At 40.9% G+C, this 27097-nt stretch overlaps 1 protein-coding gene across 3 annotated transcripts; it reads left to right on the top strand.

Moving 5' to 3' along the window:
• Positions 1-1224: 1224 nt before the first annotated feature.
• On the top strand, positions 1225-26863 carry LOC145434531 (DBH-like monooxygenase protein 1 homolog). 3 transcript variants are annotated; one of them, XM_080311877.1, is made up of 17 exons: positions 1228-1774; positions 3736-3804; positions 6829-6959; positions 7027-7137; positions 7405-7551; positions 7725-7815; positions 7885-7932; positions 9776-9903; positions 10561-10635; positions 11603-11804; positions 11863-12026; positions 12083-12177; positions 23610-23766; positions 23849-23945; positions 24015-24145; positions 25468-25563; positions 25625-26863. In XM_080311877.1, exons 1-17 carry the CDS (start codon positions 1606-1608, stop codon positions 25697-25699), a joined length of 1986 nt encoding a protein of 661 aa, XP_080168003.1. In that variant the 5' UTR covers positions 1228-1605; the 3' UTR covers positions 25700-26863. The 3 variants fall into 3 exon arrangements, with proteins under 3 accessions (XP_080168004.1, XP_080168003.1, XP_080168002.1); XM_080311876.1 differs by having other exon boundaries at positions 3733-3804; XM_080311878.1 differs by lacking the exons at positions 25468-25563; positions 25625-26863 and having other exon boundaries at positions 1225-1774; positions 3733-3804; positions 24015-24362.
• The last annotated feature ends 234 nt before the right edge of the window (positions 26864-27097 follow it).

The raw sequence follows: 27097 nt of genomic DNA, 5'->3' as shown, positions 1-27097 counted from the left end.
AGTCATCTTCATTAGTTTCTTTAATTCGTTCATCTGCAGCCGGATGTTAACTGTTTTTTTCTTTATTTTTGTCTACGTTTACGTGTTATCAGTATTATTTTCTTCAATTCTTCTGATGTCTACCGGATTGTCGGGTAATCTTGCCTTAGTTGTGGGCAGTCTTCCCTGTGATGTCCTGGCTCCTTGCATTCAATGAAGACAGTAACACTCTGGCATTGTCTGGTGGAGTGCCCTGTTTGAAGACATTTGTAACAGTGCGGTATGCATTCTCCCGTTGGGAGAAAAATCTTACATTGGATTTTACTGATAGAAACGTGTGAAGGTAGTTTTCCATAGAGCGATAGTTTTTTATCATGATCTGTCTGTACCCATTATGGATTTTGGATACCCGGAGGTTTGTTTTAAGTATGTTGATCACTTGTCCACAGGTATATCTCTGAACCGCATCTGCAACCTCGGCATTAGTTGCTTCTATTGGCACTGCTTCTATTGGCACTTGCTCTTGTAGGGTTCTTGTGCCTCTTAGAACAGTATCCTGGCTTGTTCAGTCCGTATGCCATATTTGAGATCCTCAAGGAGCTCTTTTTTGTTTGCTTTACCCTCTCTTTATCTCTCATCATGAGGTTGTATAATGTAGGGGAGATGTGGTACCGATGGATCACTGGGACCGAAAATACTTGAAAAATTCTCCATGATAATTCCATGATTAGACTCCGTGAATTTGCCTACAATTACATGCTGGCAGAATCTTTCCTCACATGAAAAAAATTTCGACCTGCGTGAGTTATGGGGTCTGTGACGAATGATTTACGTTTTAGGGGGTGTAAAGTAAATTTGGATCGACATTTGCATTTTTCTATATCACCTTTCAGACTAACAAGTCCGCCATAATTTTTGATGTGAAGTATTGGGCTTGTATCAGGGTATATAATGGCACATATTTTTTAAATCAATGGCACATATTTTTTAAATCAATATCATCGTCAATCATCCTCGAGGGGGCTATTTTCAATTCAATTATAATATTTACGAGGTGGGGGACCTATGGCACCATAGCCAAATCAAGCAAAATAGATGGACCAACTAATCACTTAACAACAGAAACCCGCCTACATATATATAGGCTGTAAATCATAGTTACCTGCGGTGTTTTATCGCTATACCGAGGTATTTGAATATCAAAATGTCGATTTGGGGGTAATATGTATGTGACATTAATTTTGTAAGTATTGGCGTAAATCAAAGCGTGATTTTCTGCCAACATTTTGAGTTGATATAATTGATTTTATTCTTGAAAGTGGCAACGAAACATTCTTCATTGGCTTGCTGTAGCTTAGCTTATAGTCCACAACAAAACAGGTTAACAAATTTTAATTTCTGAGCGTATGTTTCATAGGTCCCATGGCTGTGTGCCTTTGGACCCACCGGGTAGGTACCGATGACACGTTCGAGCAACAAATTTTAAACGTTTATAAATATGTTTTGAAAAGGCGGATGTTCATATAAATGTCCGCGATAGGTAGAGCTTGTATCGCAGTGTTGAGACTGCAAAAGATCTGCTATTCTCGGCTGAAGATTTGAGGGCCAGATATCATTTTGCAATTTATGATCCATCGGTACCACATCTCCCCTACATGTTTGGTCGGATCTGGTATAACGAATGTATTTCACTTTTCAGCTGCAATATCTTATCACAGTCAACGGCAGCTGAGAAGACGTCTGCAGTCGCTATTTCTTAGGAAACCATTGCGTCAATTGATCGCCGCCGTCCTAGGTAAGCGGGTCTATACATTTTTGTGTATTAGCTGCTTCAGCTTTGAGTAGGTCGGTTTCGTAGCATTGGTGAAGGTGACTTAGGTTAGTATTATACAGTGTTTGTCTATATGTCTGTAGCTTGAGGCTAGAGGGTTTTCTAGGCTTATGCAGCTATAGTTGCAGAAGACTGAAATTCTTGTAGTTTTGTGTCGCTCCTGGTAGAGGGTGTATGTAGTATATAGGCTTTGCTGAGCGGAGGGTCTCGATGTAAAGCGAAGATCGTAATCCAGTGGTTCTCAACCGGAGGTCCGCGGACCCTCAGGGGTCCGCGAAGCCTCAAAATAGTTGATAGCCGAATAGATATTCTCAATTCGGAAAATCACGAGGTGGTTTCTCTTCATTACTAATAAAACTCCAGAGCTCACGTCAGCAGAATGGCCGTCTGAGATGAAATATCCTACTGTGTAGACTCATTCTAATTGCTGAATCGCCATTAGACTACTGATACAAACATTTTGCAGTTTAGAGATGTTTTGTTGAGGATTGGAGAAAAAAGTCACGTTGACTTCGAAATGTTTACATAAATCCATTTTCCCGTGGTATACATACCATTTTCCCATAATAACTGCTGCTAGATAGTAATGAGCAGGCTATAAACGTTACATGCTTATTGAAAAAAATTGTTCGTCAATTCTGGTGCCATATTTGTTGTGATCATACCCAAATGTGTCTCCGGAAGCGTTACGCGTTATCATTACATTCGCCACCACCACCAATAATTGTGGGAATGGATTCTGGGCACTCGTTCATATCAAATCGAAGGCGCGGATTTTCAAGATACGACCATGTATTTCAAGAAATGCAGTTGCAGAATTCGCTTTTAAATAATGGAATGCAACCCAATGTACATATGAATAGTATGATTTCATTTTCAAGAAAAGTCATTTTCGCCGTTTATCACTGAGCCTGTTGTTATTACTTGCACAAGATAAATGATGATTGCACGATAATTGAGCTAAATTTGATCAAAATTTTTGTGGGGGGCCCGCGGGGTTCCGCGTTCGTCGAAAATGGGTCCGCGAAGACGAAAAGGTTGAGAACCACTGTCATAAGCAGTTCCGAGTATACAGGCAAGATGTATGACAACAATTACAAAATACGCTGTGGCGTGGAGGCGACAGCGAAGGTAAAGAGGTGGGAGGAAGATAAGTGTTCTGCCCAAGTGTAGCCTCTTGCGCCTGGTAACAATTCTACTGCCAAATCTTAAGGCGACTTAAGCTCTTCCGGCGAAGATACGAAATAAGCTACAGTCCCCTATCTATTTAAAGCAGGGGTTCTCAGCCTGGGGGCGCGGCTCCGTGGGGGTGCGAGAAATTGACGGAGTCTGTATGAATTCTGACGGAATCTGTAGGAATTCTGAGAAGACGATTTTTGAAGATGAAACCTATCTCGTATTCAAAAAAGCTCACCAAATTCAAACTCAGAAGTAGCGCTCAACGGAGTATAGGCTGATTTCAACTACTGTCACGGTGGATATTATTTTCTTTATGGCTCACTCGCCACTTAAACTACTTTGGAGCGCACGTGTGTTCATTTACGTGAGCGACGTGGTGAGAGTAGCCAGCTTTGTTTCGTTGTTGTTGGTCTGTTCATTTATTGTTTTATTTACTGGAGTATTTGGTCTTACCAGGATATTACCAGCAATTTTTCAACGGTATTTTAATAAGATATTCGTCCATTTGGAGTTCTTGTTTCGTGCCAGTTGAGAGAGGAGATTCAGAGTCAGCCCACTCCAATCACATTCTTCATAAGTCTCTACTTGGAGACGACAACTACATTTGAGCATATTTTTGATATTCATTGATATTATTGAATAATTGAATTTCCGCTTAATTTGCACTAAGTTAAACGAAACCAGTGTTCGAATTAAGGGGAGTCAACTGTGTTTTGGCTATATATTACCGATTTTATATATAGCAGATTCAATTGCGACTAAAGCAACAATCGTGACCTCTACTAGCGAAGAAACGACAACAAGCGTTGTGAATGGTGAGAACTATAATTCGTAGCCTTTTACGCATAACAGCTAGAACTGTATTGCTGCAGGGGATTTAAGTTCAACTTTCTAAATATAGAGGAATCTTACAGCCAATGTGTTTCAGGGCCATGAATTTCAAGTTTATAGCTAGACAGAGCACGATGACTTATCGGATTTCGAAATTGTTTATGGTACAGTGGTGCGATTTCGATATATTTCACCTATTTCCACTACTACTGCTGAACATTGCTGTCTGGCTCTTTTTTCCTTGAGCTACACTCTCTTTTCGCCAGACAGCATTGTTGCGTCCCAATGCCAATATCCATAACAATGAAAAATTCGAAGCTAATTGTTGGAGTTCCAGGGCCACGAGCGGAATAAAAGTTATATTTTCGTAATCAGTGCAGAGTCAGCTTTCGAATGATGCCTGTTTTACCAAATTTAATGCTCGGCAAGCCGGTCAAAAATGACCGTCAAATTGCCTGTAGCCAAATGGAAATTGTGACGTGATACAATTTCACTGAGGCGTGAGATTTGCCTGTGTCGACACCATATAGGACACTATGCTGTGATCCCCTTTGGTGCCACATTTGACCTGCGGGGCACGGCTTGGCCGCCCCCGATCTATATCGTTTCTAATACCAGTGATTGATGGTACATAAAAATCCTATTATAGTTAATATATTAGTAATTTAAAGATACCTTTGAAAGCAATTGTTTTCACGATAAAGAAGTTGGAGTCGGTGTCGAAGTCAGGGTCATTTTCACCAACTGCGACTCCAGTCAGTATTTTTTCCATTACTCCGTCTCCGACTCAAGCCACTTCAGTTTTCACGACTCCTACTCCGACTCAATCAAGCGAAAATTGGCCAAACTCCGACTCCTCCGCCGACTCCACATCCCTGTTAATAACCGTCTAGCACAGGGGTTCTCAACCTGGGGGGCGCGCTCCCTTGGGGGGGGGGGGGGGGGGCGTGAAGCATCTGAAGGGGCGCGAAGAAGCGGTCACCTGAAAAAATTTTCGCGCTCGGCGCGATTTACCTGCAATGCACACGCGTTTCTCTCTATATATACCCAATTTCATATATTTTTATTCTCTCATCAACATTCATAACCGTCCATACCACCAAACAATCTGTAGGGGTTGTTAACATCCCAGTTGGATTTTGTGATATGACGATAAGGGGGCGCGAAATTTTTCACTATGAAAAAGGGGGGTGTATCTAAAAAAAGGTTGAGAACCACTGGCTAGCACATATTATTGCACCGGAGATATAATTTGTTGGAAAATGATATTGTCACTGGCGAGATGAAGGTTGCAAAAACTTATTGCTTGGCACGGTTACTGATGGGCTTACTATGTAAGACACCTCGATAAGCTGAGAACGCCCTATGGCAAGAATGGGTAATTATTTTTCGCCGAGGGCGAGATGAGAACTCTAAAATATGCTGGCGGGCCTGGTAAAATTTTTAACTTTATTCTTCGGCTCATTTTGATTTTATTTATAAATTACATTGCTATTAAATGCAGCTCAGTGAATGTGTTGATGTTAGGTAAAGAGAAACTTGCGGTTAATTAAACAAAATCTATTCGACGCCATGATTGAAAACAATGTTAAACATGATACATTTTCGGCTCTCTTTAAACCCGTATCCACGTTCATGATGTCACAAATTATTATCAAGAGCAACGAGGATGCTAACAATCCCAACGGATAGTTTGATGGCATGGATAGTGATGGCTGTTAATGAGAGTATTCTCAAATATCTAAGTCGGACAATACACAGAGGAACAGCAATGAGCTGGGCGTAAATCGCGCAATGCCCGAAAAAATGTTCATTCAATCTCGGTTTCGCGCCTCCTTCGAATGCTTCTCCCCGGTTCGAGAACCACTGTACTGAAAGGAATAGGGGATAGTAGGCCTACAAAGCTTATTGTCTTGGTCGCTTCTTTTCGAGCAGTGTGCAGCCTATATAGCCCTAACGCTAAGCGTAACTTGCATTTTTTATTTGAAATTTGCCTTGGCCTTCCCTTGACCGAGTGTCTGTTTTCACGTTCTGTCATAAGACCTACTTCAATTAGAATCTTAAATCCCGGCGTCATGCTCGGCAAAAACTAAAATGTTTTACCTCTGACTCCGGTATACAAATATTTAGTGCTCTAACCCAGTGGTTCTCAACCTTTTTCACCTCGCGGACCGGTAAAATTTCAAAAAATGTCTGGCGGACCGGTGAAATTTCAAAGTTGAAATGAAGCCAAAATGTACAGTATGCAACCGTTTTCTGCAATTATATGGTGCTAGGGAGTGACGTTTCGAGGGTTTTGATCGTAATTATTTATCTTCATGATGGCATCAGGGTGATTTTATGGTAGGCTTACCATATTTTGGAATTCTAAAAAGAGGACACTTTTTCAGAAATTTGAGACTTGCAAAACCGGAGAAGAATTCTCAAAAATCGGTCAATTGTTCCAACTATGTGATAGGTTGACTAAATAAAAGGTCAACTTTTCGCTCAGAGCTCAAATCGCCGTTTTTCACTCCGAAATACCCGCCAGAGCCGGACAAATCCTCTTAGAAGAGGACGTATGGTAACCCTATTTTATGGTAGTCAGTCTGAGGTTGAGAACCACTGGTATAAACCACAGCTGAAACACCAATGGCTTGCGCGTCCGATCAAGGTCCACTCCATATTCCTACTCGAGTGATGGAGGTATATCTAGGCACCTTCTCGCCATCTCATCCGAGTAATCGGTATCATAGAAAAGCCAGAGGTGGGAGGTATTACAAGCGGCAGATACGGAATAAAAGTGACGAAGATTGGCCTACCGTAAATAACCATAGTAGTTCACAAACACCATGAATGCAACAAACAGCAACACCGTATCACTTTTACTTCAAAATCATATCTAAAACTTTGTGGCATCTGTTTAGTCGTAGGCTCTTTCCCTGTTTCCTCGAATTCAGAATATTGATATCTTTTATGCAGTGTAGTTTAATGCAATTCTTACTTTGTACGTATAAAATTCCTTGCAGGTTCCGAGAACCCAGAGTCCATGGTATCGCTTGAGCCTGGAGAGATAGCATTCTCGTACAATGTATTATTGGATGAAATGATGCCAGTAAATTTCTACTGGGATTTTGATGAAACTGCTATCACGATGCAGGTATAGATAATTACTTGTGATCCTTTGAGTGGTTTGGATTTCTGAGACGCTATTTCATTTATGATAGGTCATTGCTCCCACCAAAGGATGGGTCGGACTTGGTTTTTCAAGAACTACGTCAATGAATGGTGCTGATATTATTATGATGGGAGTGAAGTCCGGCGAAGCGTATGCTTTGGTACGTGAGGGTTTTAAACACCTCGTTCACCAATATATTATGTCATAAATTAGATAAATACTATTAAATATTATATTAAATGTAAGACACTTTTCAATGCGTGTCCAACGTCATATTTAAATTTAATATTCACAATAGTTATTCGCTTATGTACCTTCATAGAACCGATCTTTAACCATATTTATCTGGACGGAAGTAACAGGAAAGCAGCATTTTGCAGTAAATATGAAGGTTACGACATGACAGATAGGCATCACGATTTAACAGGACTGCCACGCAGATCGAAATGGTGTGCCGGATGTAGACCAGGAACAAAACGTCGAGATAATTTCGGGTTGGGAAAATGACACCCATACCGGAGTTACAATTCGACGTAATAGATTGATGTGTAATTCAGAGGATATGGACATAGAGGTGAGATTTATGAGCGATTTAAAACGTCATTATTAGGAGATATTCATTGTATCTGCCGATGGTCGGAAATATCTCATGAGTAATATTTCACGTATTCAGCCAAACAACAAGATCAGTCTACATAACGTTTTCATTCCTAAAACACTACATTAGTATTATCACGACTATTTCAGTCAGGTACGTATAAGGTAATTTGGGCGTATGGAAAAAGTGACTTGTCTGAAGCAAAACCACATTTCGGTCATTACCACGGTTTCAACAGAGGTAATATGATTTCGGTTCATAGACGAAATAGTTTTTTTCATTACTTAGCCAATTCTAATAACTTCTCAGGTGGGAAAAGCTTGAAGTTGATTAATCGCATTGCTTCGAAAAGATCATGTAAGAATGAGTTAATATTATTTATTTGTTTGCAGAAAACAACGTACATTTTGTGACCAATTAAAATTGTAGTAATAAATATTATTGCATGCATCTAACACCAAAATTTCATTGCGTCATGTCTGTAGACTGTACAGTGAATACCGCCGGCCAAAACATCTTTACATAGAGTTGGCAAAAAAAATATAATCAAAATCTGCATAATATCGAAACTCATTGTTTCCGACATCGCTTATATTACGTTATAGGCTACTGCAGCGGTCTCAAACTCAAATGTGCTCGCGGGCAAATTTCCTAGTTTTTGATGACGCCGCGGGCTGCATTATCAATAACAGGGATAATCAATGTATAATTTGCAAGTATAGGCCTTACTTGACGCGACCTTGCAGACAGGTATTCCACAAACATTGTGGAAATGTAATTTACTATTATAATATTCACGCTTGACACGGGAAAAAAATCACATTTTCAAATATTTGAATAAAATTGTTTTTTTAATTAACGAGGTATAGACATCATACGAGAGGTTGCATCATGACATCGTAAAACTGTCGGGTTATAATATTGCAGCTAGTGGAACTTTGACGTGCTACAATTTTATGTATAATATTTTAAAATTTACTGAAGATTGATCAGATATCAGAGCATTTGAGCAGTGTAGGCTAATCCTGCTTTTGATATAGTCGTGATAAGTATATAGGCTATTGCCATTCGTTGCCAAAGTCAAATTAAATCAGCGTTAGAATTTGCCTTCAATTATTATTAAAGGAACATATCAATAACAACTTAAATATAATCATTCTTGAGCCATAGTAATAGCATTGCTTCTTAACCATTTTTGCGATCGCACTCCGTGTGCTTCCAATGAGCTTTCTCGTAGCCCCTGTCCATCTAACACAATTTTCGATGGTACCTATATCAAAATCAGAGAAGCCAATTCACATAAAATCGCACGTAGCGCAAAGACTATTTTACAGTTGAATAAATTGGCCAAGAAAATATACCACCGCATATAGGACTAAATCCACAATGTATTTCGCACACCCTAATTTGGTTCTTCGGACCCCGGTGGAGTCTATAAACCCTGGTTGAGACTCGAGTCATCCCAACACTTCTGTTAAGTCATTTACTCTCGTGCATACTGTTGCTTCACAGTATGCTGAATAGTGAGGTCTCTGAAATCGTTCAATATTGTTCATTTTCACAAGATCAGGACGGTTTTCAAAATCCACTCAAAACTTAGACTGATGCGAGAGAATACGAAAATGTGAGCAAAACATAATCTCCCGACTTCGTTACAGAAGAGAGGTTCTGTTATGCAGTTATTTTACAGACTGGTTGTGAGGATTTTTTGCAAAGACTGGAAGTCGTGTGGCCCTGAATAGGTGTGTCATCAATTGAGAACATGGTTAAACCAAGATTTCGAAAGTTTGATCACCGACACGTAAAAAATATTCGAATTGAACCAAATTTTGTTCAGTGAAATCAGCTGCTCGTGGTAATATTGCATGCTGAACTGCGTACGTTTCCAATTGTTTTCATTTATTCACGTCACTATTTATTTATTTATTCATTCGCGTTTATCTATGCGATATCTCATCACGGCAATGTTTATCCTCCGCTGCTATGCTCGTATTGAATAGGTAAAAGCTCATCAAGACACCGATTGAAATGATTTAAACCGAAACCGTGCGCACAACACCATAATCAGCGATATTCTCCAATTCCCCGTTCTATAAAAATGTTAATAATCATATCGTACAGTTATGTGTCAACAATTTTATTGCACTAAAAATTATGTTTGTGCCTATGTCTTACGAATAATTTCTGACAAATGTTACAGCAAAGAAGAATGTCGAGCCTCAGGTCATTGTGGGACCTTCCAATTATCTCGTACCAGCGAAGTCGACAAACTATTTGTGCCAGTATGCGAAAATTTCCGAAGCGAACGAAACTGTATATATCACTGGAGTAGGTTTCATAGATCGTGAAAGTTCGACTTCGCATTATTCTGCACCAATATACTCAGAAACAAAATACTTCTATATTTATGAAGTAATTAAGTAGGCGTCGCCTGTACTTGCAATGCGTATCCAAACAGTCAACAAACAAAAGTAATTACTTTTCTGGCTTTCGATTTCCGATATTAGAGAGGCGTGGTGCCTACAATGGCTTTATGAGTGGAGTGGTCTCTATACCTCGACTACTGAATTTCTTTCGGAAATTGCACCTATATGACGTATCATTAGTCATTCTGCATTTTATCACCATAGTCGCTCGTAGATATATCTCTAATATATGAGTAAGAGACACCTGTTGGGAGTAAGTGATCCCTCAAACAAATCTGTTCTCTCAAACTCTATTACTCGAATACTTTTACGATCTTTAATTTAAAATCTCACTGAAATCAGTTCCAGAAGGTGTTTTAAAGCCCATTTTTACTTGTATTTGAAAATGAATACCACGTTTTTTGTGTTTCTACTTGAGCATCAACGGTGAATACTTTTAACATCGCTAATAATTCAGGGATTAGGAACTATTCACTAAAATACGATTGGAATTGAATAGTAGTTGAAAGGTATATTCGAGCTTAACACTTATATTAGTGTATTCTTCATTCCTTTTCAGTATTTCCCGTATATAACAAAAGGAAACGAACGAAACGTACACCATATGATAATACATTTGTGCGACGTAGATGTTGTAAGTATGCCTTTTGTTGCGTGTTGCATAAGTATACGATATTGATGGTAATGAAATCATGTAGTTTTCTTACCTCGACATGATTCTGTCCAAATTGTTTGACTGTTGTTCCGACGCGGCACTGAAGTGAATGAGTGGCGCTTTGTCAGGTGTCGGATCCTGTCTGCTGTACACTAAATCTGGCTCGGACTAGACAAACCATTGCGTATCAAATCTTCTTCTGATCTCAAATTCAAGCAGTCCAAATGAATTATACGGAAACAGCTTGTTCAGAATAAAGACATGTAAATGGTGAGATTCGCAAGATTGCTTGCTCGTCCGATAACAGTTGAATGGAGAAAGAAATAGCAGCAACAGAGCAATATAAAGGTAAACGAAAACGGACGATGCAACAATTCAATCAACCAATCATTAAATCAAACAAAACAATTAAGAGTTGTCGAGGAGAATAACGGAATGAAAATAAAGGACAGTTGAATTACCACTTTGACTGCCAGCAATCCTATATTTAAGATATTTTTCAAATGCGTACAGTAAAGTCCGGAATTAGTTCTATCCGCTGATTACGGCCGTATTCGAGGCTACTCGAAAGGCTTGTTGTCATAAACAACTATTTTTGTTGCCGGAAGTATTTTTTTTTAAATCACATATGTATACTATTGGTTAACAATGTTTTGGTTTGACCACTAGGTGGCTTTTCAAAAAATGAGCAACAACTAAAATTACAATATTTTTATAATTCCTTGATATTGGAAAAAAAAAATTTCATCAGATGCACAAGGTTTACACTTATCAGCACGCCCAATTCCAGCCAAATATCCAACTAGTCGAAAATTCATTGTTTGCTGGCGTTTACTAGTAATTTCCATAATAGGCCTTGGCAGCTAAAGTGTTAAACTGATTCACTAAAACATCCAAACTGATTAACTAAAACATGACTCGTCAAAACAACTGTTTATAATTTTAGAGCCCTGAACAGCTGGCACGCTCGTATGAGTGCTATGAGGAGATCAGTCCTTATTCCGCAGGCTGCAGTAAAAGTATCGGGGGTTGGGCAATTGGTGGGTCTGGATCTTCGTATCCGGTGGATTCCGGAATTCCGATAGGCGGCTACAGTCACCCTCAATACGCGATGATAGAAATGCATTATGACAATCCCGAAGGCAAAGGTGCGAGACTTTTATTAGAAGCGAAATTTAGTCTAGAAATCGTTATTTTTTCGGTTAGAGTTTCGTGACAGCTCAGGAATGCAGATTTCGTATGTGAGAGAAAGACCACGGAACATGATCGGCCTTTTCAACATCCAGCACGCCATCTCCACGATATGGATTCCACCGGGGCACGAGAATTTGCGGCTGAACGGTTATTGTCGCGAAAGTTGTTTGAACAGGGTAACGCTATTTATCCCTGCTAAACCTTGAGCACTAATCGCAGCCATGAATTATAGGCGATGGAAGGAGCTGGAGTAGATGAAGTCAAGATGTTCGGAGTTTTGCTTCATTCTCACTTGGCCGGAACCGCGATGAGACTGCGTCATTTCAGGCAATTATAGTTGCCATTTTATCGATTTAAGAAGATACTTGCTAAGATACTTTTTGCTTAGTTTGATGAATTAGGTTTCTTCATTCTCGTGATTGTATGTCCCGTAACTCCATGTAATTAACCTGTCAAATAACTCACATAATCTTGGCTCGTCTAATAATTTAGCAGGAGCCCCGGCATTTGTAGTCGGATATATACACAACAATCGAATATAGTAATATGCAGGGGTGTCAAACATACGGCCCAAGAGACCATTTCATCCTGCCCGCGAGACCATTTCTGGATTATTGAAAAATACGCATGCTCAGATTTCTCAGTTTTACCGATGGTTTTTATTAATCATATAACATTACGAAAGCAATCGATCGGACGCGTTGCAGCGCTTTGCTCTCAATTGTTACGTATGAATGCTGCTAATCAGCAGGAATGAACAGTACGCGGTTGTACGCAAATTCCAGTGACTGGCATCTGCCGGATGGTAATATGATACGCTTGTTACTGACATCGCATCTCGCTGGTAATAGACACAAGTGACGACCGAACGAAATTACACTTTTTTAGTTTGCGCCCCCTTGTCTAAGCGTGGGGCGCTGGAGATTGTAACGACATACCGACAGTGATATTCCTAACCGACCCAGTTATTATTATATCACAATGTATCACGATAATCCACATTCAGAAAATGGGAAAAATTATAAGAGTGGATACCGAGTGCGAATATTCAAACAAAAATGGACCAAAGAGTTTTTCATTCATAGAGTTGGACGCGCAGCTAGTATGCTTGGTTTGTAATCAGCAAGTTTCTGTTCTCAAATAATATAATATTCGATGCTACTACGAGACTCACCATGAAAAGAAATACGGAGATTTCCAAGGACATCTACCAAGTGACGAAATAAAAAACTTGAGGCCTGCCTGAAGATCCAGCAATCCACGTTTACCCGCCACCGGGGTATAGCTGAAGCATCTGTGATGGCAATCTACCTTATTTCTTATGAGTTGGTTCGGGCATCCAAGCCATATTCTGATGGAGAGGTAGTAAAAACGTGCATGCTGAAAGCTGCGGAGGTAGTGTGCCCTGAAAAGCGGCACGCATTTGTCAATATCAGCCTTTCAAGAAACACGGTCGCACATAGAATAACTGACGTATCAAATGACTTGGAAAGCGAATAAAAGAAATGATTAAATCATTTATCGCATTTTCAGTGGCGATCGATGAGAGCATCGATATCACAGATGTTGCCCAATTGGCCATATTCACTAGGGGTGTTGATCCGTCGTTACAAATGACTGAGGAATTGCTTCAATTCGTGCCCATGACCGATACTACAACAGAGAATGATATTTTCTTCTCACTCGTTGGAGCGCTTGACAGGGCGGGGTAGACTGGTCCCGTGCAATAAGCCTGGCTACTGACGGTGCGATGTCGATGGTCGGAAAGAAGACCAGTGTGGCCACGAAATTTCGGGTGAAGATGAACGGTGGACGAGACGTATATTCCTTCCTCTGTATTTTGCATCAGGAAGCATTATGCTGCAAAACTCTATAAAGATGAACCATGTTATGAGTGTGGTTAATTTCATCAGAGCGCTCGGATCAAATCATCGCCAGTTCGATGAATTCATCAGCGAAAATGACGCCCATGCTGGTCTACCATATAAAACTAGGGTTACCATATTCTGGAACAGGGGAAGGAGGATACTTTTTCACCATTTGCAAACTTAGAATATCGGTGGAAAATCGTGAAAAATGGTGAATTTGTCCCACTTCGTGGTCGGTTGACTAAAAAATGTCAGCTTTCTCGCTCAGCGCCCAAAATACTGTTTTTTTTTCATTTTATCAGGTGATTGACAAAAAAGGTAAACTTTCGCTCAGCTCCTGAAATACCCGCCTGAGCGTTAGTTCAGTGCTATTTTATGGTATCTCGGTCGAATTTTGCCCTGTGTTTAACCAAAATTCTCAAAAAAGAGGACAAAATCTCAAAAAAAATGGACGTTTTCAAAACCAGGAAAAGGAGGACGTATAGTACCACTATATAACACTGGTGTGCGGTGGTTTAGTGGAGGCGAAGTACCGAAGCGATTTTTTGTGCTGCGAGGCGAAATTGAAGAGTTCATGGACCATTAAGGTCGCCCAGTAGACGAACTTCAATCCAAAGAATGGGAGCATGATCTCTTTTATGGTTGACATTACGCAACACTTGAACACGCTTAACACGAATTTGCAGGGGCGCGATAAGGTTGTGACCCAGTATGAAGACGACAGACGCGGGTTCAAAATGAAACTGTCACTGTGGGAGGCTCGGCTTTACAGAGGTGACCTAAACATTTTCCATGTCTAACAGCTGTGAGATGGAATGCACCATACTGTACACTGTACAGTGTACAGGCGCGGAAAACTACAAAACAAACATAGCAGATTTACTGCAAGAGTTTGAACGGAGGTTTCGGGTCTTCCACTAGCTCAAGAACACATTTGCCGTGTTCCGATCGCCATTTACATTCAAGCCATTTAAAATGGCTGCTGAAATTCAACTCGAGCTAATTGACCTGCAGTGCGATACCAGAATGAAGGATAAATTTGCGTCAGTGGACTTGAACAAGTTTTATCTTACACCGCGATTCGGCTTGAGACGTCGTCGCGTGCGGACCTCTTGCTGCGCTTCCTAGCTGAGTAGTCTGAGATAGACAAGCGCTCTATAATAATTAGTGATCTACAACGCCAGTATCGGATGGAAGTCTCTTCCTCTGGCAAACGCAAACTGTCGTGTGTTTCTACGGACGTGGTCAATAGTGATAGTGATAGCGATGCTCGTGCTTCTTTAGCGAAAGTCTCCGCTAAGGATTATGCTAGTCAGCCTACGAAGCAACCTCTTAGCACCCAGGAACCGGAATTGAGCGAGCGACCTCAGGATGGAGCAGGTCAACAACATAGTAGCCAAATGAGAGTCGTGGTATCAGGTGAAGGCCTTTCGTTGAAGCGCCTCCATCCTACAGTAGTGCATAGGGCACTCTATTCATTGATCGGCGAATATGAGGGACCTCGTCCTCTTCGGTCAGGAGACCTTCTAATCACATGCACTAGTCCGAAACAGGTTCAAGCTCTCCTCCAGTCTGACTGTTTGACAGACAAAGTTTCCGGCTCTAAAATTAACGTAAAAACCTCTCTGTACCCCGAAAAATCATTTGCTAGCAGAGCTGTCATTTCTGGCGTGCCCCTAGATATCAAGGAGTCAGAACTACTCGACAACCTTAGCGGTGTTGGAGTATCAGCCGTAAAACGCCTCAAGAGGAAAGTCGACAAAGGTTACGACTCCTGTTCCGCCGTTCTCCTCTACTTCCGCTGTGAAAAGGTACCTGAGAGTGTCAATTTCTCTTACCTTCGGTTCTGGACTAGGCCTTATAATCCTCCCCCTTTGAGATGCTATCGCTGCAATAGGTACGGCCACTCCAAAGAATCGTGTAGAGGAAAAGCAACTTGTAGTAAATGTGGTAGTTCTGACCACGAACATGCCTCGTGCACGAAGGAAAAATTTTGCATCAACTGCGAAAAACCTCACAGTGCCGCATATGGCGGTTGTAGCGTATATAAAACCGAAGCTAAACTGCAAATTATCAAAGAACGTACAAAAATCAGTTATTCCGAAGCGAAGGTCGTGTTGAACTCTGCCACAGTTGCTACCTCTTTGCCTACTTCTCATATGGACAGGACTTTTAGTGAAGTCCTTGCTAACGACTCTACATATTTTCGACAACCACGACCTCGTCGCACCAAAATCAGTTCGATCCTTAGCAAACATACCATTTCCGCTCCTGCTCCCAATCATGGGGATTTGCGACATTTCAGTCAGACCAAATCGAAAGAAAATACTGTTAGCGATGCTGCTAGCCATAGGCCTACCGAATTGGAAGAGAATACCCCTATGTCTTCGTGTCAAACATCCACCCCAGATCTTTCGCAGTTACTTTCCCTACTTGTTGGAATCGTTGAATATACGATGGAGGCTGTCAAATCAGGTCAATGCAATGCGCTTGAAATCGTTTCCAGAGCATGCCTTAAGCATGGTTTTTCGGCTCCTGCTCCTAAAGTAAATGTCTAATCAAGCTCTTCGTTTCATCCAATGGAATTGTAGAGGTATTTATCGTAAACTACCCGAGCTTAAACAATATATCAATAACCTACCAAATACCCCTGATGTAATATTGCTTCAAGAGACTCATCTCATCGATAAGTATTCCCCCAAGCTGACGGGTTTTCGGGTCTTTCGTAAAGACAACTCGCTTCATTCCGGTGGTCTGGCCATTTTCGTGCGGGAATCTCTCCCCGCGACTGAGATCCAACTTGACACCCCATCTTGCATTGAAGTGTTATGTATATCCATCTGTCACCTACGCATCTGCAACGTCTATATGAGCCCTACCGCAATTTCAGAAGATAGCGCTTTTGTTTTCCTTGAATCGCTGTCACGTCGTGCAATAATCTTCGGGGATTTTAATGCCCACCATCTTTCCTGGGGGCAACGAAATAACCGACGGGGCCGCCTCCTATTTGACGCTTTCGACCAAAATGGATTGGTGGTGTTGAATAGCAGCTCGCCAACCCATCTTAATATTGCCTCTAACGCCATAAACCGATACTCGCTACTAGATTTATCCATCGCGTCAGCCGACGTATCCTCGAAGTGCCGAACCGACGTCACGGATCGTTTACTGGGAAGCGACCATTTTATTGTGATAACTACTTTCAAAGAAACGTTTTCAAATGAAACAAACAGGAAAAACTCGTGGAATTTTCGCAGAGCAGATTGGGCGGCCTTTGAAAGAAAAATCGATAGGAGCTTAGAATCTTCGGGCTATGAAGATGTAAACTTTTTGAACAAGACTTTCTCAGAATGCGCACTGGACGCGGCGCATTCGTCAATTCCAAAATCTCATTCCTCGAACCGAAAACCTTCTGTGCCATGGTGGAATGCGTCTTGCGATAGAGCCGTAAGACGCAAGAGAGCTGCTTTCCTAAAAATGAAACGGACCTTCTGCATGAATGATGTAACCCGATATAAACGCTTGCGGTCGGAATGCCGGAAAATGATTCTTTCTTCTAAAAGGGCAAGTTGGGAAAACTTCTGTTCTTCTCTGAATGATTCCAGTAATTACTCCAAAGTTTGGAAGGTAGTTCGCTCCTTTTCTGGTGTTCGTTCCTACAATATCATACCTCCGATCACTATTGGTGGCGTCGTTACCGGTAGTGACGACAGGTCGAAGGCTGACGCTCTAGCCTTGCACTTTTCGTCGGTTAGCAGTGATAGCAATTACACGTCAGCATTCCGAACAAGGAAGGAAGCGGTTGAGAATCAAATATCCTCCCGAATCACCAGTCTCTCAGCGCCTAACAATGATATCATTAACGATCCTTTTTCCATGGCCGAACTGAAATCAGCCATTTCGTCGCGAGGAAACACCAGCCCGGGCTTGGACGATATCGCTTACCCCATGTTAAAGCACTTGTCTGACAAGTCTCTAACATATATCCTCCGTTTGATCAACTCTTCTTGGAGTAATGGCCTTCTTCCCGACACCTGGAAACACTCTGTTGTTGTCCCCATATTGAAAGGTGAGAAAGACCCAGCTGCGGCTAAATCCTATCGTCCCATTTCGCTGACTAGTCACCTATGTAAAGTAATGGAGGTGATGGTAACGAGGCGCTTGAGATGGTACTTGGAATCTAACTCCCTTCTCAACGCCGCTCAGTCCGGATTTCGTCATGGGCGTAGCACCATGGATAACATCATGCAACTTCATGATACCGTGTACAAAGCGGTCAACAATCGGTATTCCGTGATTGCAGTCTTTTTGGACATCCAATCCGCGTATGATATGGTATGGCGCAACGGTCTTTTGTTCAAACTAACAGAGCTTGGAATAAAGGGCCAAACGTTGAATTGGATAAATAATTTTCTGTCACACCGATCTTTTCAAGTTCGAGTTGGTGGTTCTCTCTCCAACGTTCATTTTTTAAAAAATGGCCTGCCACAGGGCAGTGTCATTAGCCCTCTGCTCTTTGCAATCATGATGGCCGATCTTCCCCTGTTGGTAAACACCTCCCATGCCCTATTCGCCGACGACCTCTTACTTTGGGATTGCGGTCTCTCCATCCCAGACCTACTTCTGTCCATGCAGCGCTCTCTGGACTCCATTCAAGAATGGTGTGACAAGTGGGGTATGCTCTTGTCCAAATCCAAAACCGTCGCAATGTTATTTACACGAAAAAGAAAAATACCTCCTCTTGCTCTCCAACTGGATGGTTCGAATATACCGTTCGTGGAAACATTCAAATATCTCGGCGTCGTTTTTGATAAGAGACTATCCTACAAAGCACATATCGAATACATTTCCTCTAAATGTAGTAAAAGATTGAATTTGTTGAGAGCTCTAACTGGGACAAGTTGGGGAGCCAGTAAGAAGAGTCTCCTGTGTGTCTACCGTTCCCTCGTTCGCTCCATCATGGAGTACGGAATGCCGGCGTACTTTTTTGCACCGGTCACGCATCTGAAGAAGATCCAGGTTATCCAGAGTAAAGCTTTACGGATCTGTACAAATGCCATGCGCAGCACCCCGATTTGCGTGATTCAAGCCGAATGTCGGGAAATGCCTCTGCATCTGCGGCACAAGTTCATTTCAATGAATTACCGGTGCCACCTGATGAACCAGGACCCGAGAAACTCGTTCATCAGCCAAATTATTGAAGATTCCTGGCATGACATTTACTGTCTCACAAATCCAAGCTTTCAGACATTCAACACCTATACTAAATCACCGCTATTCAATGGCTTCATATTGGACAGGTACCGGCTTCCCTCGTCTCCTCCGTGGTTGTTACCTCAACCACGTGTTGATTTATCTCTCCTCTCGGAGAATGCTTTACGTGGCGTCATTGAGGCCTATAACCAGACTTGTTTAAGTCACGTTGCCGATAACTACGATGCACACACGCTAATATACACGGACGGATCTAAATCGCTTGTTGGAGGGGGAGCGGCGTTTTGCATCCCTTCACTTGACGTTTCAGTTGCCCAGGCTTGTTCAGCCGAGCACTCTGTCTTCTCGACTGAAATGATAGCGATCGACCTAGCGCTGAGTTGGATTACACGAAATCGCAACTCGTCAACCGATTATCTGATCATGTCAGATTGTTCGAGTGCCCTGGCTTGCATTCGTAACTTCAACATGTATCCTCGCCATAAGCTGGTTTATGATATTTTATTCTCCCTGTCTCGATTGAGGGAACTCGACGTCAACGTATCATTCCTTTGGATTCCCGGCCATGTGGGCATTCACGGCAATGAAGAAGCTGACAGATTGGCAAAGAATGTCTCCACCACTCCGTCAATGTCCGAAGATATGCCGACGCTCTCCGAACAAGAAGCCCGGCACATAATCCGTCGCCACTGCATGGCATTGTGGGATCAAGAATACCAGAGCTCCGAAAACGGCCTACGTTACAAGTCCTTCAACAGTTCTGTTCTACATCCTTCCCCTGGTTATGGTAATCGCCTTTATGATAGTATAATCCTTCGATTGCAATCAGGTCATTGTCGATTAAATGGCCATTTGTTCAAACTTGGAATGGTAGACTCTCCTGCGTGTTGTTACTGCCGCTACCCCGAAACTGTGGATCATTTCTTAATTAGTTGCCCTAAATATGACTTTCATCGTTCATTTCTTATTGATAAATGTGTTCAATTAAAAGTGAATTTCTGTATTGATGATTTGCTCACTGATTCTCGTATGGTCCCGTATGTCGTTGAATTTGTGTTATCGTGCAACCGCTATTTATAAACGTATAGTCTGTAATTTATTTCTGTAATGTTCGTGAGTGAATCAATTTTTGGAATCACCTTATCTCACTTGATTGATTCTACATCATTGTGCTATTGATCATTATTTCGTGTTAACTCCCTTATCTGTGTACTATGCTCAATGACTGTGGTGCAAAAGGCCGTCAGGCGATAAGCGCCAGTTTTTTTGTTTAATAAACAACAACAACAACATCTTACACCGCAGTACCCCAGATTAACAGCCATGGCCGCCAAGGTTTTATCCATGTTTGGAACAACATATCTTCGCGAACAAGTGTTCTTTGCAATGAACAATAATAAAACAGTTCAACGCTCACGGCCAACCGATAAACATTTTAACGAGGTCGTTAAATGCACTGCTAGTCGGTATTTGAATCCAAATATTGATGCGATCGTTAAGGGAAAGAGATGTCAAGTTTCAAGATTCAGCAGCAAAAGGGGAGCGCAGTTAAAGGAGACGTACCGTATGTAATGAAAGGGGATATAATTCCTTCCGTTTAACCTACGAATCTGGTTGGTCACACTCCCTTACCTTCCGTTCAATTTAATTTACCGTCGATTTTTGTTCTACGTCCAATTGTCAATATGTGTACATTTTTCAAAAATATTGTTCCAATAGACCCCACTTCATTTTGCGTGGACAGGATTGTGTCATTGATTTAAAGCAGAGGTCTCACACTCAAATGTGGTCACGGGCAAATTTCCTAGTTTTTGATGACGCCGCGATCCGCAGCATCAATAATAGGGGTATTGAATGTATAATTTCCAAGTAGACCTTATTTAACGGGACCTTGCAGACAGGCATTCCACAGCCATCGTGAAAATGTAATTTACTATTGTATTATCCACGCTTGGCACGAAAAAAAATCATATTTTCAAATATTTGAATAAAATTGTTTTTAAGCCGGGCATAATCTGTTAAAATAATGAGTTATGGACATCATGCGAGAGGATGCATCATTACGTCATGCATATATGCATAATCGTAAAAGCTGTCGGGTTATAATACAGCTAGCGCATCTTTGACGAGCTACAATTTTATGTATAATATTTAAAAATTTACTGAAGATTGATCTGATAACAGAAAATTTAAGCGGTGTAGCCTAATCCGGGTTTAGGATATGGTCGTGGTAAGTAAGCTATTGTTACTGCCATTGCCAAAGTCAAATTTAATCAGCGTTAGATTTGCTTTCGATTAGTATTGAAACAGATCAATAGCAACATGAATATAATAATTAGTGTACCATAATAATAGCATTGTTTCTTAACCTTTTCAACGATCGCACCCATAAATTGTAGCGTCCGTGGGACTACCAAGTCACCATTCCAAGTCGCCAGACTTTCTCTGATTTAACGTTTGACCCGACTCAACTCGAGTCATTTTTATATGATCACCCAGTCAATCCGAATTCGAGTAATTTTACGAAAAGTCGCATCAAACCAAATAACAAATTTCTGTCACAAATCATCAACGGGTCATGTTTTATCATTATGAACTAGAAATGTGACGAAATACCTAATCTACTACCGCATTGCTGCCTTAAAAGCGATGTGATAGTGAAGTGTACTGAGATTTCAGGTTTTTGCAGTAGTTTTAGAATGAACTTTAAGTTCTTAAATCTAAATAAGATATATGGCATTTGAATACATCGTCGAATCCCAAAATGTCGTCGCGGGCCGCACAAAATGTTCTCGCGGACCGCGTGTTTGAGACCTCTGATTTAAAGGGCCAAGCTACCATTCGAAGTGAATATTAGTCGTACACCCATAACTTTAAAATTGATTAGGACATATCTCTGCATTTTGGAGCCAAGTGACATGGTAAATACCATAACGTAGGTGACAGTTTTTCAACCACTTTTATTTATACTACGATAATATACCCATAGGGTGTATCGAATAGATCGGCTTGGGCGATAATCGCACATCCAAAGCGCGTCATGCTAAAATTTGATTTGACGAACCCTGACTAAGACGGTGCTCATGCACTTTCGGTCTTTCGAGCTATTTTCTCCGTATGGCTGTCGTGACTTCGGTCCGAAAGTGCATGAGCCCCACTATCCGCCGGTTAGTCTGTCCGCCGCCAGAACACACTTATCCGATCATCAGAAGGTTTGGGTGCATGAAATATGACATCTCACAGAACAAATATCAAAAACAAATAACTTTTGAAAGTCCTGCCGTTCGAGGGGTAGCTTATTCCTGTAACGTAAGCAAGTTTACTCAGTAAACTGTAGGCCTATGTGTATGCAATAAACCAGTAATTTCATTTGGATGTGTGTTGACACACATTTTAATGATCCGGCCCGCGACCCGAATTGAGTTTGACACCCCTAGTCTAGGCCACCCGGCGTTTTGGTTGCACTCTCTCTAATTCGAAAGGGCACACTGCACAGTGCACACGAAGTTCTGAGTTTTAAGGAAAAATGGGATAAAGGTAGCCATTCAAAATGTCAAAACGCTAATGCGGAAACATCATATACAGTTTACACAAGTATACTATTCATGTATTCAATTATTATGATCGCACTGCTGTGTCACTTCCCAACAATAGGTCCCAGGACTTGGGAAGAGAAACACGACTTGCGATTTAATAATGATGACCAAATTCCAACGTGTTTACAGTTAAATATCTTGTATTGCTCACAGCGCATTTACGCAGGGCTAAGCCAGATTACGACAGGAAACACAGAAATATGCCAACTTATATCGTCGTTAGAGATACTTTTGATCGGTTCATAGTTGTATTCAACCGGATAATCATAGTATTCCTGCTAATTTCGTTGTTCACGAATAAAGGTGTTGCGACCTGTGTATTATCAAATATATGCCTGATAATAAAGTATTCAACTGAAAAGCAGCGGCACGAGGTAACATTTTGAAATCAGTAGACTGGTTCGGGACTTTAATATGGTACCGCGAAATAATATTTCAAGTAATATATAAACTCCATATCTATATTATGATTAGTACGGTAACTGCCGCAACCCAAAACCCCCAAATGACGAGGGAGCTCGAAGGAAACCAAATATTATTTCGTGAATTACCATGAATTGTAAAAAAAATTGAAAATTTATGCAACTTTTAAAGAAATTGTTCGCGCTGGGCGCGATTTATTGGTGTCAATTATCTTGAATATTAGGTGCCCTTCTCCCAAGTAAAAAATTACGCATGATTTACAGAAATGGCCATTTTGGCGTCGGTCATTACCACGGCACGACGCTCCAAGATATATAAGTTTTAGGCCTGTCCTGTCCCAGCAATCTGAACCCAACGAGGCAAATTCCAACCCGCAGAAAAAGTTATTTGCCAGTGCAGAAATATCAATTTGTAATTGCGTGCGTCTATTAGTTTGGGCGATTTCGATATCTTTTGATCAGGAGGTCACGAAATAACATCATGTCAATAAGTCATTATACCAAAGGGTCCGCCCGCCTATCTTATGGAGGCCCAATAGCAATGTTTTTTTGGGGGTGGTGAGGACTGACGAGGTGCTGTTTTGGTCCTGATTGTGATACGTATAGTTACCTGTTTCAAGCATGCAAAAGGTTAACGTAAAATCATTACCTTGTTATAGGAATGGAACGGAGCTGAAAGCCGTGGTGTCTGATCAACATTACGACTTCAATTATCAGGAAGTTCAATATTTCGAGGAGCCTGTATTGTTGAAAGCGGGCGATTCATTGGCATTGGAATGTGGCTATTCAACACTCGATAGGAAAAACATCACACCGGTACAGTTTTGCAGCTTGGTTTAATGTAAAAATCAGCACTTCGGTACTATTCAAAACTTCGAAACTTCGAAACATTTTTCAGGGCGGCTTGCCAACTTCTAGTGAAATGTGCCTCGCCTTTATATTACATTACCCAGCGTTACCTGTGTCTATGTGTGCGTCAAGGGGATCAGTTTTAGGTGATATAAAAAGCTATTACGCTTCCCTTCTGTATTTCGAGTATGAGATGGAGGACTGCATATATTTAGAAAATTTCGATGTTCTCGCAAAAGGATTAAACGTGACTTTCAAACAACGTGACGTGCGTCGAGTCAGATCGGAAATATCCAACAACTTTTGGAAGGCGATGGAAATCATCTCGGAGAAACTGCTTTCTGGGGTCGGTTGTTCAGATTCTAGATCAGTGACGGAACTGTGTACCCTATGAAACCCCTACAATAATCCGCAACCCCTCACGAAACCTGGATTTTCTCTCAGTCAGAAAAAAAATAATTTCACATCGCACATTTACCTATACATATATGACTATCTGATTATCATATTATGACATCCGGGAAAGAGAAAACTTTTTACAAATGATACTAACAAACATTAAAACCGAAGATTTTGACGGAAAATGGTTATGAGTCTTAGTTGGCCAAAAAAGAGCTTCCGAGCAAATTTGCGTTGGGCTGACCGCTTTTTCAGTCAACTGTATATAAATGGTATATGGATCCAGTTTTCACGCGACTTTTCTGTCGACGTTAAATTGCCATTTTAGTCGTCTCCATGTCATCACTTAACACTTACGACAATGGAAGAGGATGATTTGCGAATAAAGAGGACATTTGAGCGTCCTCGGGAGATATTTTGGTTTTCTTGAAATTAAGAGGACAATTCCCTAAAAAGGACATATGGCATCTATATATAACTATATATAGAAAATGCTTTGTCTTTAGACTAATTACATTTCTACTCTAAATTACCACTTTCTATAGTTTGGATATGGATGGTAATGTTCAAAGTAGCTTTAGCGGCTATTTTCATTGCATCACGTTAGTGACGAAAATTGTCCTAAATGGTCGAAAAAGACTCTGTCTCACCGTAACTCAAGATACTTTCAAATATTGGAGCCATTTGTACTGTCAGTAGTAAGATAACATCGGTTGCGTAGGTATTCTATACAGTATTTTGTAACTCCAAAAGTAGCAACCACAGGTTAAATTGTTTAATTCGACCAAATCCACTCATGTCAAACTACTTACTCGAATTTTCTGTAGTTCAAGTATAAATAGCTTTCACACGGGGGACACTTGGGAAACTCTACCTATACTGGTTATTTTGTAGAAATTGAGGACCTTACTTACGTTTTTACTTGAGCACCAACGCTGATAATTTCGATCACTTCCAATCGATTTCCTTAACGTTCCATAGGGTATGTCTCCATGGCACTAGCGAACTCACGGAGCATAATCCAGCGAAGGACGAGATTTCACGTAGGAACATTTCCAGTTAATTTTCCTAATTTTAACTGAAAATATCGAAGTATATGTCGTATTGAATTCACATCGTCATTAATAGAAGTCCATAGTATTTTTACATGATCTGTCTGAGGCCGATCCGGCTAATGTTAATATTCGGAGGTAAGTATCCTTAAGTATGCCAATTCGGACTCCGGCTATCCTTTCATTGTCAGTTACTGATCATATTTTAAATGTCAAGGTTGTGTGGGACAACGAGAAGCGGAGGTTCGCCCAGGAGTTTATTGCAAAAACGAAGCAATTCGTCACCTGTCACCATGAAAGCACACCTTTGGTGGTTGGTATCAATTTACTCCGATACTCAAATCCACAATAATTGTGTCTGTTTCCATATTCAGAGCTTTTTCAAAAGCTTCACGCCGCCGAAAATTGGGGAATATGTCGACATGAATCCGTCATGTCCGTCGACTTAAAGATTGAAGTTGGCCTATATGATGGATTGATCGGCGACATTCAAAAAGTTATTTGAAATTGTACTTTATTGGCGATAAAAAAAAAGTGTTATCCAACCAGTAAATCATGAGTCTTGAATGGAAATTTTTCTTCACCGCCTGAATGATGTCAGAGCGATGCACGGTATGGTGATGCCAACTAGAAAAAATGATGGAGAAGCATATAACAAAACGGACAATTGAGACCATGTCACGAAATAACGTTGATTGAAAAGCTATACACCTATACAGCCTAAATCAGTGACTTCCAAACTTAATTGTAAGATTTTGAACATTTTTACTGAGCTTACGTACCACCTCGTTATATCGACCGAAACAGGAGCCGATAACTTGGAAGTGCTGAGAGCCATTATGTTAGCTTGATTACAAGTTAATAGCAACTAGACCACTTTGGCAGAAATTCTAAAACGTGATGGCATGATTCGGTGATAATCTTTTGAAATCGTGACAACAGGTGATAATTCTCAACGCGCGACACTGTGAAACGCGCGTATCGTGACAATTCTTTTCAGGGATTTGTTACATTTGTTCATAAAAGTTCGTCAAGGTGTTATAAAATGAGCTTTGTGAACTTTTGGGATGATGGATGATCTGGCTTAACATGCGATTGTACAATGGTGAATATATCGGTGCATGTCTGATATAGTTTAACCTCGGGGCATAGTTGAACATAAGAAGCAAGCAAGTATTTTATATTATTTGTGCCAATAGGTCATTAGTTCATCGAAGATTCTCAGTACCTGGGACCAGAAACCCAACGTTACGTGGCTACAAAGCAAATTAAAAATATTGATCTAATAATTTTTTAAATACATAAATTTATAGGTTCGATGAAGGTACTCGCGTATCACTTGAGATGCTCCTGCGTACGACAATTTGGGAATCACTAGCTGAATGAGCAATACCTAACATAAAATTGCTAGCCTTCACTGGTCATGAAATCTGATTTGAATTTCACATGATGAAACTAAGTCGTCGAATCACGCGGTCAAATGAGATGCCATATTTTGTCAGATTGAGTAGATTGAATGAATATGCTCAGCTGGATGATGAGCGTCATTTACATTATTTTTTGGTATAGGCCTACTTTGCGTTATTTGGCTACCATTTTCATATACACTAGACTAGATCGATATTGTTTCGTATGATTCCGTATCTGTCGACTTGCAGCACGGCTCCAAAGTTACTCATTCTTTTCTGGGTAAAGGTCTCTGCTGCTGACATAGAATATAGTCGAGTTGGTTTATTACGAAACGATTATATCAATGTGCCTACGGCCACTAATGCAGTCTGTGTACTTTGCGAGTTTCAAAGTAGCACTTTGGAGTAGAAGCTGCTGTTGCTGGTAAACTGTCTCAT

Source organism: Botryllus schlosseri, chromosome 2 (assembly GCF_051294905.1).
Source record: "Botryllus schlosseri isolate E-star chromosome 2, Bs_hap1, whole genome shotgun sequence".
NCBI lineage: Eukaryota > Metazoa > Chordata > Ascidiacea > Stolidobranchia > Styelidae > Botryllus > Botryllus schlosseri.
This window is presented reverse-complemented; position numbering and strand designations above follow the sequence as displayed.